Source organism: Heterodontus francisci, chromosome 1 (assembly GCF_036365525.1).
Source record: "Heterodontus francisci isolate sHetFra1 chromosome 1, sHetFra1.hap1, whole genome shotgun sequence".
NCBI lineage: Eukaryota > Metazoa > Chordata > Chondrichthyes > Heterodontiformes > Heterodontidae > Heterodontus > Heterodontus francisci.
The window spans coordinates 170,748,837-170,765,407 of NC_090371.1; the positions used below are offsets into that span (position 1 = coordinate 170,748,837).

Consider the following 16,571-nt stretch of genomic DNA (forward strand, 5'->3'; position numbering starts at 1 on the left):
TACTTCAACACCTACTAATTCTTTCTCCCTCCTGTATCTAGTTGTGTGTGTATGCCTGTCGTATGCATGCGAGCATGGTTGCTTCGCGTATTTTAGTAATTTTAACCGTTTTAAAGTGATGAGGCTAATAAACGTACACCTTTCTTGTTTAAACCTAAGAAAACCCATCTGATTGGTTCATTTGCAATTGTAATGAGAGTGCAGTGAGCAAGGGCTCACTGAGGTGGTAAGCTAAAATCACTGTTTCAAAGTTCAACCCTGTTACGGCCAACCACAGAAAGGGCGGGAGGGGAGCCTGAGACCCCTTCCTCACCTGATTGTAACAACATCCTCAAAAACTCAAACTGGTTCATCAAACATGATTTCCCATTCATAAATCCATGTTGACTATGCCCAATCTGATTGTTATTGTCCAAGTGTTCATTTATCACATCCTTTAGAATAGATTCTAGCATTTTCCCTATTACTGATGTAAGACTAACAGGTCTGTAGTTCCCTGTTTTCTCTCTCCTTCCCTTCTTAAATAGTTGGGTGACATTTCCTACCTTCCAATTGGCAGGAACCATTCCAGAATCTATAGAATTTTGGAAGGTGATCATCAAAGCATCCAGTATCTCCAAAGCTACTTCTTTCAACAGTCTGGAATGTAGGGTATCAGGTCCCGGGGACTTATCAACCTTCAGGCCCATTAAGTTCTCCAGTACCACCTTCTGACTAATACTAATTTCCTTCAATTCCTTATTCTCCCTAGTCCCTTGGATGTCTAATTCTGCGGGATTTCTTGTAACTTCCTCAGTGAAGACAGACACAAAGTAATCATTTAGCTTTTCTGCCATTTCTCTATTCCCCATTATAAATTCTCCTGACTCTGCCTGTAATGGACCCACATTTGTCTTAGCCAACTGTTTCCTTTTTACATACCTATAGAAGGTTTTACAGTCTATTTTTATGTTTTTTTGCTAATTTACGTTCATATTTTATTCTCCTTTTCTTTATTAGTTTCTTGTTCCTCCTTTGCTGTATTCTAAAATCCTCCCAATCCTCAGGTTTACTACTATTTCTGGCAACTTTCTAGGCCTTTTCTTTTAATCTTACACAGTCCTTAACTTCCTTTGTTAGCCACGGTTGACTGACTTTTCTTTTTGAGTTCTTATGCCTTGAAGGAATGTATAGTTGCTGTAAACTATGTAATAATTATTTAAAGACTATCCATTGCCTATAGCCTGTCATACCGTTTAATGTATTTTCCCAATCCACCTCAGCCAATTTGCCCTTCATATTTCATAATTTCCTTTGTTCAAATTTAACACCCTGGCTTCAGATTGAACTAACTCACTTTCAAACATAATTTAAAATTCTATTATATTATGGTCACTCATCCATAAATGTTCTTTTACAACAAGATTATTAATTCGCCCTTTTTCATTATAAAATACTAGATCTAAAATAGCCTTTTCTCCAGTCAGTTCCTCAACATACTGCTCCAGAAAACCATCCCAGACACACACCAGAAACGTCTTCTCCCCAGCATTAGTGCTCATAAGGTTTACCCAATCTCTATGCAGATTGAAGTCACCCATGGTTACTGTACTATCCATGCTACATCTCTAATCTCCTGATTAATACCATGCCACATACTACCACTACTGTTAGGTGGCCTATAAACAACTCCTACCAATGTTTGCTGCCCCTTGCTGTTTCTTAGCTCCATCCTTACTAATGTACTGATCCCATCCCTTATCAGCGCAACGCCACCTCCTTTTCCTTTTTGCCTGTCCTTCCTCATTCCACTTGCTACTTTCTTCCTGTTATCAGCTTTGTTTCCTTCCAATTGGAGCTACCCTTCAGGTTCCCATCCCCCTGACAAGCTAGTTTAAACCCTCCCCAACAGTACTAGCAAATCTCCCTGCGAGGAGATTATTCCTGGTCCTGTTGAGGTGTAACCTGTCCATCTTGTACAGTTCCCACCGACCTCATAACTGGTCCCAATGCCTCAGAAATCTGATGCCCTCCCTCCTACACCAATTCTCCAGCCACGTGTACAATCGATCAGTCCTCCTATTCCTATGCTCACTAGCATGTAGCACTGGGAGTAATCCTGAGATTACAGCTCTCGAGGTCCTGCTTTTTACTTTCCTTTCTACTTCCCTAAAATCTGCTTTCAAGACCTCATCCCTCTTCCTACCTGTATCATTGGTACCAATGTGGACTCACAATATTTAAGAAGTATTTAGATGAGCACTTAAAACGCCATAGCATACAAGGCTTACGGGCCAAGTGCTGGAACATGGGATTAGAATTGATAGATGCTTGATGGCCGGCATGGACACGATGGGCTGAAGGGCCTTTTTCTGTACTTTATAACTCTATGACATGACCTCTGGCTGTTCACCATCCCCCAGAAAGATGTCCTGCAGCCGCTCTGTGACATCCTGGACCCTGCCAGCGACGCCCACATCCCGTGTAAGAATTTTTAAAAGCCATGTTCTTTGTTCTGTGTCTTGATTCAAGAGTACCTTTGGCAATGGCACACAAAGTTTTCTTTAAAATAAGCCATTCCTCTTCAACACCATTCTGTAGTGAGGGATGTGAAGATCCTGTTAAACCCAACTCAGAGTAAGTTTGAAATGCAAAATGGAGTTTGATGTCGTCCAGTTTAATGAGGTTTATCTTCTTCCTACTTTTTTAGTTGCAGCTTTCTTTGTCATTCTAATCCTCAAAACTAAGGAACAGGAAATTCCTAAAGAGCAATCCAGATCTTCCCAAAAATTTGCAGAAATGTTTTATTTACTTGCTCGAATCTTCCAAATAACTTTCATAACTACGATATCAGCAGGATCAGTTATTCACAGTTCATTATAGCCTTTAAAGAACCTTAATATTCAAAGTAAAGCCTCAACAATAGTCTCCCTTGTGCTTTCCCACATCTAGAATACTGTAATCAAAACAGGAAATGCTGGAACCACTCAGCAGGTCTGGCAGCATCTGTGGAAAGAGAAGCAGAGTTAACGTTTCGGGTCAGTGACCCTTCTTCGGAACTGACAAATATTAAAAATGTCACAGGCTATAAGCAAGTGAGGTGGGGGTGGGGCAAGAGAAAGCAAAGGAGAAGGTGTAGATTGGACCAGGCCACATAGCTGACCAAAAAGTCATGGAGCAAAGGCAAACAATATGTTAATGGTGTGTTGAAAGACAAAGCATTAGTGCAGAATAGGTGTTAACGGACTGAATATTGAACAGCAGCAAGTGCAAACATGAAAAAAACCAGTGGGTAAGCAAACTGAACAAACTAAGATGAAATGAAATAAATGCAAAAAAAGGTTGTAAAAAATGTACAAAAGAAAAAAAGAAGAAAAAAGAAAAAACAACTAAAAATGAAAGTAAAATGGGGGGCTGTCATGCTCTGAAATTATTGAACTCAATGTTCAGTCCGGCAGGTTGTAGTGTGCCTAATTGGTAGATGAGATGCTGTTCCTCGAGCTTGCATTGATGTTCACTGGAACACTGCAGCAATCCCAGGACAGAGATGGGAGCATGAGAGCAGGGGGGGGTGTTGAAATGGCAAGCAGCCGGAAGCTCAGGGTCCTGCTTGCGGACCGAGCAGAGGTGTTCCGCAAAACGGTCATCCAATCTGCTCTTGGTCTCCCCGATGTAGAGGAGACCACATTGTGAGCAGCGAATACAGTATACTACATTGAAAGAAGTACAAGTAAATCGCTGCTTTACCTGAAAGGAGTGTTTGGGGCCTGGGATAGTGAGGAGAGAGGAGGTAAATGGGCAGGTATTACACCTCCTGCGATTGCAGGGGAAGGTGCCATAGGATGGGGACGAGGTGGTGAGGATAATAGAGGAGTGGACCAGGGTGTCACGGAGGGAACGATCCCTTCGGAATGCTGACAGGGGAAGGGAGGGGAAGATGCGTTTGGTAGTGGCATCACGCTGGAGGTGGCGGAAATGGCGGAGGATGATCCTTTGGATATGGAGGCTGATGGGGTGGACAGTGAGAACAAGGGGAACCCTGTCACGGTTCTGGGAGGGAGGGGAAGGGTTGAGGGCAGAGGTGCGGGAAATGGGCCGGGCATGGTTGAGGGCCCTGTCAACAACAGTGGGGGGGTTGAGGAAAAAGGAGGTCATACCAGAAGCACTGTCATGGAAGGTAGCATCATCAGAGCAGATGCGTCAAAGATGGAGAAACTGGGAGAATGGAATGGAGTCCTTACAGGAGGTAGGGTGTAAAGAAGTGTAGTCGAGGTAGCTGTGGGAGTCGGTGGGCTTATAATGGATATTAGTAGACAACCTATCCCCAGAGATGGAGACAGAGAAGTCGAGGAAGGGAAGGGAAGTGTCAGAGATGGACCATGTAAAGGTGAGAGAAGAGTGGAAATTAGAAGCAAAGTTGATAATGTTTTCCAGTTCGGGGCGGGAGCAGGAAACGGCACCGATACAGTCATCAATGTACTGGAGAAAGAGTTGGGGGAGGGGGTCTGAGTAGGACTGGAACAAAGAATGCTCGACATATCCCACAAAAAGACAGGCATAACTAGGACCCATGCGGGTACCCATAGCAACACCTTTTACTTGAAGGAAGTGCGTGGAATTGAAGGAGAAGTTGTTCAATGTGAGAACAAGTTCAGCCAGGCGGAGGAGGGTGGTGGTGGATGGGGACTGGTTGGGCCTCTGTTCCAGGAAGAAGCGGAGAGCCCTCAAACCATCCTGGTGGGGGATGGAGTTGTAGAGCGATTGGATGTCCATAGTGAAGAGGAGGCGGTTGGGACCAGGAAACTGGAAATTGTCAAAATGACGTAGGGCGTCAGAAGAGTCACGGATGTAGGTGGGAAGAGACTGGACCAGCGGAGAAAAGATAGTCGAGAGGAAGAAATAAGTTCAGTGGGGCAGGAGCAGGCTGACACAATGGGTCTGCTGGGACAATCCCGTTTGTGGATTTTGGGAAAGAGTTAGAAGTGGGCTGTCCGGGGTTGCGGGACTATGAGGTTGGAAGCTGTAGGGGGAAGATCTCCAGAGGAGATGAGGTCAGTGACAGTCCTTTGGATGGTGGCTTGATGTTCGGTGGTGGGGTCATGGTCCAGAGGGAAGTAGGAAGAAGTGTCTGTGAGTTGGCGTTGAGCTTCTGCAAGGTAGAGGTTGGTACGCCATACAACAACAGCACCACCCTTGTCTGCAGGTTTGATGACCATGTCGGGGTTAGACCTGAGAGAATGGAGTGCCTCAAGTTCAGAGGGGGACAGGTTAGAGTGAGTGAGGGGGGCAGAGAAATTGAGATGACCAATGTCTCGCCGACAGTTTTCAATGAAGAGATCAAGAGCGGGTAAGAGGCCAGGGGGAGGGGTCCAGGTAGAGGGAGAATGCTGGAGGCGGGCGAATGGGTCTGCTGGTCGGGAGGAGGACTCCTGGTCAAAGAAGTGAGCCCGGAGGCGACGGAAGAAGAGCTCAACGTCATGCCAAGCATGAAATTCATTGAGGTGGGGACGTAAGGGGATAAAACTGAGACCTTTGCTGAGTATAGAACGTTCAGCATCAGAGAGGGGGAGGTCAGAGGGTATAGTGAATACACGGCAAGGGGTCAGATCAGAAGGGGTGGGGTAAGAGGGAAGTGAAGCTGGAAGCAAGAATACTGTACTGCTCCTAATGCTGCTACCTTTAGAGTGATGGTATTTTCTACAGGTAGGAAAAGAACCATGCAGAAGGAGATCAAGGCTATGCCTATCAGTCAACAGGGTGGGAAGCTATAGTCTCAGTTGGATGGTACAGAGGAAAATTCTAATGTGCATTTTTAGGCCCCAGTTTCAACCTTCATGCCTTATTTTCTTTTCCCTGCCTTGATGTTTCTGAGGTTGGGCAGTTCTCGTGAGGAAAATCCAGGTCTTACAAAGTCACTGGTCCCTTCATAATATGTTGGGTGGTAGTGAAATAATGTGGTAATTGCATTGTTCTGAGCTTTAAACCGTGTGAACAATACATCATGAATGTCAGTACCTGTTATGACTGAGGCGGGAGGAGTGCATTGTCTTTCTATAGTTCCACTTCTCCATAGGTCACAACATATATTTAAACCAAGTGATTCCTGACAACGCAGCGGCTCGCTGACGTCATCAGAATGCTCCAAACTGCGCACATGTGCAAACGGTCTCCTGCGCTCTGAGATGCTGTGCATGCACAGTCTATGTCTTGCCTTTCCAGGACTAACTGGCGCACGCACAGGAAAGCGCTAAATGGCTCATGCGCGGAAAACGCTCTCCCCCCTTGGCCACTCATTCCAGGCCATAATATAAAAGCAAAATACTGCAGATGCTGGAAATCTGAAATAAAAACAAGAAATGCTGGAAATACTCAGCAGGTCTGGCAGCATCAATTCACTCCAGGCCGCTCATTCTCTGCTCCCCCATCCCGCTCTCCAGCCGCTCGCTCTTCCCCCCCCCCACCCCCCAGCCCCCTCTTCCTACCCACCTCCCGCTCTCCCCCCACCCCCCACTTTCTGGCCACTTGCTCCCCCTACCCCACCCTATTCTCTGGCTGCTCCCCCTCCTTGGTTCTCCTATTCCCCCTGCCCCCCCGCTCTCCAGCTGCTCGCTTCCCCCTCCCGATCCCTCCAGATGCTCTCCCCCACCCCCACCCCCATCCCTCCAGATGCTATCTCTAGACCGTGGGCTGCTTCCCTCCTCTCGGCCATTCGCTCCGCCTGAAGAAGCAAAGTGGGCTGTGAGTGGTGACGGGGTGATATAGAAGCGAGTGGCTGAGAGGAGGGAAGCGGCGCAGTCTGGAGCTAGCATCTGGAGGGATGGGGGCAGGGGGAAGTGAGTGGCCGGAGAGCGGGATGGGGTGTGGGGGAAGCGGGGAGTGAGGGAGTGAGCGGCTGGAGAGCGGGTTGCAGGGGGAGGGGGGGCGGGGGTGTGAGTGGCCGGAGAGCGGGATGGGTGGGGGGGGGAGGGGGGAGTGAGCGGCCGGAGACTGGGATGGCACTGAAATCTCACAGAATTAAGGAGGATGTGCAGCACTGTCAAAGGTGCTGTCCTTCTGATGAGACTTTAAACAGTGAAATGTTCTCCATGTATTAAACATGTCCATTGTGTGCTGCCTTGGGTTGAAGTTGCTTTCCTGTGATAAATTAAGCAGCACCATCTTTAATCCTGGAAGCTGCCTGAATGTCGCAGGCAGTGATGTTTAAGTGGTTGAGGCTGCATTTGTGCATGTGATGGAAGAGCGCCACCTAGTGGTTGCATTGTCAGCAAACGCAGTCATATTTAAATGTTTTACCCAGTTACCGATACGGCCAATTATATATTTTATTTTAGCTTCAGAATAAAATCCACCAACCACATTTCTTTATTAATCAAAAAGTTATTAATTTATTATAAAACAAGGCTTCTTCAATAAAGATGCAAAGCTTATTTACACAAGGTTTGAAATATGGAAGTTCAGTTTTAAATTAAGTCAACACACAGACACATGCACACACAATCACCGGTTAAAGAAAAAATAAAGAAGTTTTCTCTGCAGAGATCCCTTTACAAAAAAGACAAAAAAATACTATGGCCAAATATTTGTCAACTATTGAAGGAAAAAAGGATATGTGATATCCCAGCTGGTCCTATATTCTGGCATCCAGATATGCGTAGACAGTTGTCAATGGGATCTTTTTGGAGCAGTTCTTTTCATGCGACGTTGAGCAGTAGTCTGGCAGGCTTTCCAGGGGAATCACTGCATCAGGGGTTTCAGCTATCACATGGGATTCTCAGGGTTTCTCTGGAAAAAGGATGAGCTGGTGGCTTCTCTCTTAGCAGGTTTACCCCCAACTGACTCAAAATAATATCCAAAACGAAACCAACCCTTGACCACCATAAATTTTGACATGGCACTTCTCTGTAAATAACTTCCCCAGTCACCAAGGCTCCGGCTGTTTACTTAGCTTAAAACATGTGACTTTCAGTAAATGTTTGTTTTTAAACCAAGTCCCAAGTTCTTCCAGTGACCTTTAACAAAAACAAAGTCCAGCATCTGTGGACTTCCTGTAAATTTCTGTTAAGCTGTGTTGTTCTGGTTCATGTTCACTCAGAGATACAAGGAAACACCGATATTTTCAAATTCTTGGTTAGATTAATTGCAGTTATGATTTTCATGATCTTAACCACAATTTTGTGAATAATGGTTTTCTTTTTCAGATATTTCTGATAACAGAAGACCGAGCAAAAACTTAGAGGAATTGAGGTTAGTTTCAGGTTTAGTCACTAAATGCATATAAGGCTGGTCTCTCTGCTCATGTAATATTGAACTGAATGTGCTGCAAATGGTGCATTACTTGTTCTCATCCAAAAATGGAAAACTTAGGAGAAATTCACCTCATACATTTAACAACCCCACCATAAATATCGAAGAATGAAAGATTATTCTGTGATCCAGGGCACGCACCATAGAGTGGCACTTGCAGTGAGTACAGCTTAGAAATTTATGGGTGGGCAGCCTGTGATTTTCTATCCATCTAAATTAATGGACAGAAATCGCAGGTGGTATTTCACAATATCCCAAGATATTTACCAGGAATACTGAATCAAGGAGTTACCCCTCTAGCCTTTACATTTGCTTTTAGATCCCAAGGGAGGGATTTTCTCATACATAGGACACAATTTTCAAAGTTACAGCATATTGTTTCAGTTTTCCAAATCCCTGGCCTCTGGTTGGAGGGGGATGGGGGGGGGGTGGATTTGGAAGATCATTATCATGAAGTATAATTTGTCGTTTAGATGAAAGATTTGGAAGAGACTAAAACAATTCTGAAATTGTTTAAAAAATGGACATGGTTGATCATTACTGTCTTTAACTTAGAGGCCATTCTGTTCCATTTCACCTTTTATCATGAAGTTGGAGTGCAAGAGATTATATTGTGGCATTTTTCATCAGTCATTGCTTTATCTATTAATGCTAATCTGCGAACATTTATTGCAACTTTTTAAAAAATGGTATTTCATTTCAGTCTCTGAGAAATTATCGCACTGAGATGTATTTATCGATTAATAGTCATTCTTTTCTCAGATGCATATTAAATACTAAAAGTTGCTGAATTGTTCTTGGTGGCATTATTTTTACAGCGAAACCTGTTCATTCGTTCAGCAGCATAATGACCATTTTCTTACTTTTAGATCATAATTTTTCTGGCAATATAATTCACTGTTTTTTCCCACTCTCTCCTCAACTAAACTACTGCAACAAGCTTAATCATGGACCTTAATTGAGCACTTGGTTCTTTTGAAAAGCTGTAAGTGTAAGGAAACTTGATGTGTCATGCCAATGCATTAATACTTCAGCAGATTTTACCAAAACTAACTCTCCTCTGATTTAGTTGTTTTTAAAACAGATGTGCTGTGAGGTTTCTGAATATGAACATCAGTTTAATTAACAAAGAACCACTGATTCTAGTCAGACCAGACTAGTGGCCTGAAGACTAGAGTATGTATAAATAACAGCATGCATTTATGTTGTAAAATAAAAGCAAAATACTGCGGATGCTGGAAATCTGAAATAAAAACGGAAAGTGCAGGAAATACTCAGCATGTCTGGCAGCATCTGTGGAGAGAGAAGCAGAGTTAATGTTTCAAGTCTGTGACCCTTCATCAGAACTCAAGATTGGTAGCGGGCTCTTAAAATCCAGCTCGAGGCCAGAGATCTCAGATCGCAGAGAACCCGGAGAATTGTTGGGCTGGAGGAGGCTACAGAGATAGGGAAGGGTGAGGTGTTACGGCCGAGATGGGAGGAGTGCACTGTTAATTCAGTCCCGTTATTTATCCTAACCCCTCTCACACACACATACATACACACCGGTTAACCAGAAAAAAATTAAAGGGATTTTTGTTTACAGCTATTACAAAGAAATAGAAGGAATAAAAAAAAAACACTTAAGCTGAAAAGAAGGTATAGAAAGATGTCCTTTGTTTTGATTTGCCGTCCCAACTGCATCTAGGCGGCCATCAATGGGATCTTCCTAGAATAGTTCTTTCCAAGCGATGTTGATCAGTTAAGCTTTCCAATAGATGCAGCTACAGAGGCTCCAATTAGGTCTTACAGCAGGAATGCAGCAACAAAGGTTTCAGTTCCCACACATTTGATATGCAAGGTTCCTTTAAACATGCAGGGTTTCTTCAAATACAGTAGGAACTAAGAATCTGACACACTGGAAATACAGGATTTCTTTTCAAGACAGCGAGAGAACGGAGCTGTTCTTTCTTCTGACAGGAAAAATCAACCAACTGGCTTTTTCAACAGTTCAAATTGAACCCAAAATTTTTCAGAAGTCAAGTCTCCTGATGTATATAGATCTTGGCCTCTCACTCTTTTGTCAACATCTTCCCAAGCCAAAAACAACCTCTGCTGGGTTATTTGAAAACAGGCACTTTCCAGTAACTGTTCACAGTTCAAACTCAGTCCAAACCTTCATGTGGCTTTTTTTTTAAACAACATCCCAAGTTCCAGCATTTGTGGAATTCTTTTCAGTTTAAATCACAAATTCCCAAAATTTAACGAGAAAATGGAAACACTGGTAACACCTCCGCCCTTGAAGAAATGAAATGCCATTTTTAAATGCGTTTCATTACAATGTATAAAAACCGCAGAAGTTGAAAACATTTTAAAACACATTTTCACACTCATCCCCATTCACTCTTTACCTGCAGTTAATACAGTTTTGCTTTGCACCATCTTTTCACTCATATAACTCCCAACAAAGTTAGATTCATGACAAAGCATCTGCAATCACATTATTTTACCAGCAATGTGGACAATCTTTAAGTAATAGGGCTGTAATAGTAAACTCCATCGGAATATTCTGGCATTCTAGGTTTTAAATTTTTCCACAAAGGTTAGGAGATTATGATCAGTATGGATCAGTGTGTCTATAGTCGTGGCGGACTATGCTTAAAAGCCAGTAATAGACCTAAGGTTTCCTTTTTCATTGTGGAATATCTTTTTTGGTGTCGATTTAGTTTTTTTGAAAAATATCCCACTGGCCTTTCTATGCCCGAGTCATCATCTTGTAACAGGACTGCACCGTCCCCCAGGTCACTAGCATCAATTGCTACCTTGAAGGGCTTTGTGAACTTTGGAGCATTCAACACTGGTTCATTCGTCAAGATGGCCTTCAGCTTCTCAAAAGATGATTAGAACTCCCTGACCACACTAGCTTGGTTTTCTTTTTCTGTAGCAAAACTGTTAGTTGAGCAGCTATGTTGTTGAAATTTGGTACAACTTTCAGTAGAAACCACAGATCCCCATAAACCTCATGATTTCTCGCTTAGGAGTAGGGAACTGCACCAATCCTCGTACTTTCACTGTTCTTGGCAACACTTGTCCTTGCACTACTATATGCCCAAGGTAGGTCACACTTGCTTTTGCAAATTCACTTTTGGCAAGGCTAACTACTAAATCAGTTGATTGTAGTTTTTTAAACAGAGCTTTTAGTTGTTTCAAGTGGTCCTTCCTTCCAGTTGTCATTGTATAGCAGCACATCATCAAGGTAAACTACACAGTTAGGAACACTGGCTACCACTTGGTTCATTAATCTCTGAAAAGTTGCTGGGGCAGTTTTAAGCCCAAATGGCATCACTTGGCACTGGAAAAGACCGGTCTGGTGTGACAAAAGCTGATATTTCTTTAGATTGGGTGTTAAAGCAACTTGCCAGTATCCCTTTAACATATCTATTTTTGTAATAAACATGGCACTGCACACTCTTGTCAATACAGTCTTCCAAGCGAGAGTTTGGGTAGGAGTCTGTCTTTGTTACTGCATTAACTTTTCTGTAGTCTGTGCAACGTCTAGTTGAACCATCAGGTTTAGGCACTAATACTATTGGTGATCTCCAGCTGCTTTGACTGCATTCTATTAGGTGGCTTTCCAGCATGTATTGGATTTCTGCTTTTGCATGGGCTTGTGTCTCTGGACTTAAACGGTAAGGATGCTGTTTTATAGGACCGGATTCCCCTATAATCACATTATGTGTAGCTAAAGTTGTACATCCTGGATTATCCCTACAGACCCTTTTAATTGCTGTTAGTAGTCTTGTTAGGTCTTCTTCTTGTTCTGCATATGAAAGCAGAGTGTCCAATCTCCCTAGCAATTCAGTATTAGCTAATCGGATAGTAGGACGCTGAATTTTATCAGCATACCGCGCTCCGCGGCAGCAGCCTTCTGGCACAGAAGTGCCGCCGCACAGCCCCTGTGATAATACGCATGGGGGCTGATTTAAATGGAGGGGGTGGAGCATCCGCCCTCAATGATGTAGAGGGGCGGCTGCCGCATCCCCAGCAATAGTGTCCGGTGCCAACGCACTGGTGTGAGCGCCATTATTAAAACCCTTTAGTGACATTTAAATTTTTAAATGTCCCGGTCTCCGGGAAATAAAAGTAAAATTTTAATAAAACTTTAAATCTCGTCTCCCACCTCCCAATGGATAATCTATATTTAAATTGCCGTCTCTTCCCAGAAAAAACTTTTATTTATATCTCGAACTTTCCCCAGTGAAATTTATTCCATTTGACCCTCAACCCCTTCCCACAATCCCTGCAACCAATAGGGGTAGTTTTCCCTTCTCCCCCCACCGCTCCCCCCACCCCCCCCCCACCGTCCTGCCCTGATAATTTTATTCCTGCCCCCGCCCCACCAGTGTCTCACCTTGGAACTCCAACAGAGTTTCGAAGGCGTATGAGTGCCGGCCGGTTGGCTGTAAAATCGGCGTGGGACATCTGACGATGTCAGGTAAGTTCATTAGCATGTTAATGTGGTGAATTTTAATGAAGGCCCCACCACCAGGCGGTGAGGTGGCCGCACCGAGGCCTCGCCGCCACCGAAGAAATGCGGCGGGGACTTCTCAACTTCAGGGGTCGTGGCAGCCCTCTCCCAGCAGAGTTTTATGGGCTCCCCTGCCACGACCCCTGGTATCAAGGGGCTGGTAAAATTCAGCCCATTTTTTTTTTTTTTATTTCCAAAATATACTTTATTCATAAAAATCTGTAAAAATTACATTGCCAAACAGTTTCCAAACAGCACCAAAAAATACAAACATTGCAAGGGAGATCAGTTTCCTTCAATACTGTCATGAGTTTCTTCCCAAACCCTTCCGTTTCACAATTGTCATGTCAATTACAGTTTTACATTTACAGCAATTGAGAATATTAACGATACAGTTCGAGGGGTTTCCATTGGATCCAGCCCCTCAGTCCAGCTTGGTGGGGGAACCTTACACTGTGGTCTTTCCCCATTGAGCCTTTGCTGCGGCTGCCCCAAGCTTTAGTGCGTCCCTCAGCACGTAGTCCTGGACCTTGGAATGTGCCAGTCTGCAACATTCGGTGGTGGACAACTCTGCGCTGGAAGACCAGCAAGTTTCGGGCAGACCAAAGGGCGTCTTTCACCGAATTGATAGTCCTCCAGCAGCAGTTGATGTTTGTCTCGGTGTGCGTCCCTGGGAACAGCCCGTAGAGCACAGACTCCTGTGTTACAGAGCTGCTTGGGATGAACCTTGACAAAAACCACTGCATCTCTTTCCACACCTGCTTTGCAAAGGCACATTCCAGGAGGAGGTGGGCGGCCGTCTCTTCCCCACCACAGCCAACGCGGGGGCACTGTGCGGAGGGGGCGAGACTTCGGGTGTGCATGAAGGATCTGACGGGGAGGGCCCTTCTCACCACCAGCCAAGCTACGTCTTGGTGCTTGTTTGAAAGTTCTGGTGATGAGGCATTCCGCCAAATGACTTTGACGGTCTGCTCGGGGAACCATCCGACAGGATCCACCGTTTCCTTTTCCCGTAGGGCCTTGAGGACATTCCGTGCAGACCACTGCCTGATGGACCGGTGGTCAAAGGTGTTTTCCCGCAGAAACTGCTCCACGAAGGATAGGTGGTACGGCACGTCCCAACTGCATGGAGCGTTCCGCGGCAATGTGACCAGGCCCATCCTTCGCAACACCGGGGACAGATAGAACCTCAGCACGTAGTGACACTTGGAGTTTGCGTACTGGGGGTCTACACACAGCTTGATGCAGCCGCACACGAAGGTGGTCATCAGGATGAGGGCCGCGTTGGGTACATTTTTCCCGCCCTTGTCCAGAGATTTGAACATCGTGTCCCTCCGGACCCGGTCCATTTTAGATCCCCAGACGAAGCGGAAAATGGCTCGGGTGACTGCCACGGCGCAGGAGTGGGGTATGGGCCAGACCTGCGCCACGTAGAGCAACAATGTGAGCGCCTTGCACAGTTCAGTTTGAGAATTGTCTAGGCCTCCTTCTGCCTCATCCTCACTATTTCTTTCATTCTTCACTGTCCCTGCTACCTAACATACTTGTGCTTGCTTAGCCTCTTCCTGGCGATAGTATTGTTTTAGCATATTGATATGACACAGCCGATTCTTTTTTCGGCGATCTGGGTTGTTCATCAAATAATTTACCTTACCAATTCTCTTGGCAACTTTATATGGACCACTGAACCGTGCTTTTAATGGTTCACCCTGTAAAGGAAGTAATACTAGCACCTCATCTCCTGGTTGAAATGTTTGGGTCTTAGCATGCTTGTCTGCCCATTTCTTCATAGTTGTTTGGGAAGCTTTAAGGTGTTCCTGAGCCACTTTGCAAGCTATTGTGAGCCGTTCCCGGATCACGGATACATAATCCAGTACAGAAGATTCATCCCTCTGTTCTAAAACCCTTTCTTTAATTATTTTTAGAGGACCTCTTATCTCAAGTCCATAAACTAATTCAAAAGGACTAAAACTGGTCGACTCATTTGGTGAATCCCTAGTGGCAAACAAGAGAAAGTCTTTATCCCAATCATGGGGATATCATAACAGTATGCCCTGATCATTGTTTTGAGGGCCTGATGGTACCTTTCTAAAGCTCCCTGTGTCTGTTGGTGGTATGCTGAAAACTTTAACTGTGTTATATCCAAATTACCCATAACTTCCTGAAAAGTTTTAGACATAATATTGGAACCTTGATCCGACTGCATCTTAATCAGTAATCCATATCCAGTGATGAACTGAGTTAACCTCTCTACCACTACCTTAGCAGAAATTGTTCTCAAGGGTGTGGCCTCTGGGAATGAGTAGTCATATCCATGTTAGTGAGTATATACTGGTGTCCCGCTTTTGTTTTCGGTAAAGGTCCTCCACAGTCTACCAAAACCCAAATAAATATTTCCCAATAACTGGTATAGGAATTAGAGGTGCCAGTTTAATGGCAGGTTGTGGTTTCCCCACAATCTGGCACGTATGGCATGTTTTACAAAACTGCACCACATACTTGGAAAGATCTGGCCAGTAAAAGTGTTGACGTATACATGATTTGGTCTTCTGGATCCCCGCTATAGGAATTACATGCACTAACCTTAATAGTTCCCAGCGATACTTTGGCGGTACCATACCTGATAAACACCCATCCTTTCTTCATCTGCAGGTCTGTGAGGAGGTCTTCACTTGCTTATCAGAATCCCATCTTTAATATATTAGCCTTCTGGAACTCCTTTTGCCTCAGCTTTTGTTGGAGCTGATTGTGCCACGTTATTTAACTCTGGATCAGCTTGCTGAGCCGTGGTCAGAGAAGACTTATTAAGCATTTCCTTTTGATTATCCAAATCCCCAAAGAAAGTTTCAGATATTTGGCTATTTTTCTGTGGTACCAATTTTATTTCTGACAATGGAACTTGTTTAGCCAGTGCTTGGGTTACTACACAAGAAGGAAACATTCCTGGAACGGTTTCCTGTAGCTGTTTTGTCTCTTTAACTTCACTCGGTTTCTCTGTGACTACTGGAGAAGCTGCTACTTTCGCTCCGGCCAAACATTCCACAGGAGTAGGTCAACTCTGTCTACTGGCAAACTATGGACTACATTTACCGTTCCAGACATTAGGTCACACTCCAGGTGCACCTGGTACAAAGGTATAGGTATATACTCCCTGCCAATACCATTCACTAAACCTTTAGCATTCAATGCGCTCTCTGGAGGAAATGTTATGCCTTTCCCCAGCAAAAGAGTTTGGGTGACTCCTGTATCCCCAAGTATAACTATAGGTTTGCTTGCCTTACTTGAGGGATAAAGAGTTACTTTTCCTTTTGACAAGAATTCCCTATTACTCTCAGGTATCTTATTCACAACCTCTGCACTCACATTGTTTTTTTGTATTGGGATTTACAGCTGCAGTCAGAGCTACAGCCTGATCTGCCGTGCTCTCGGTCAGGGCCCCTTTCTCTTCATTGGCTTGTGTACCCCAGTAAGTCCCATGGGTTTACCTCGCAACTTGCAGTATTCTGCATGAAGATGTCCCACCTTGTGAAAGTGATAACAGTTAGGCTTGCGGACCTCACTTCCATCCTCAGCCTCTTTCTTTCTGGCCTGAGGAGGAGATCCGAGGGCGTTCCCAGCTGTCCCTTCTTGTCCCCAGCTACTTGCCTTCCTTTCACCCTCCCACCTTTTATCCTTCTCCGGTTTTTGCAGGTGACGGAAAAAGGGTTTGGGCTTATAAACAAGCTCATAATCATCAGTAACTTATGCTGCCTGTCTGGCTGTTGAAACTTCTGCTTCTCTG

General features: G+C 44.5%; 1 protein-coding gene across 8 annotated transcripts in view; it reads left to right on the forward strand.

The window, feature by feature from the left end:
• The window catches only part of LOC137373534 (coiled-coil domain-containing protein 158-like), a 211,813-nt gene that overhangs the window by 54,617 nt on the left and 140,625 nt on the right, over positions 1-16,571 (forward strand). For 5 of the 8 annotated variants that reach the window (XM_068038425.1, XM_068038434.1, XM_068038455.1 and 2 more), the window contains one exon: positions 8,178-8,223. The exons of 2 other annotated variants lie outside the window; for them this stretch is intronic. In XM_068038425.1, the coding sequence (XP_067894526.1) occupies positions 8,178-8,223 (46 nt within the window). Of the gene's footprint in view, positions 1-2,423; positions 2,464-8,177; positions 8,224-16,571 lie in introns of those variants that run through there. One more of the 8 variants, XM_068038482.1, reaches the window with a different exon arrangement.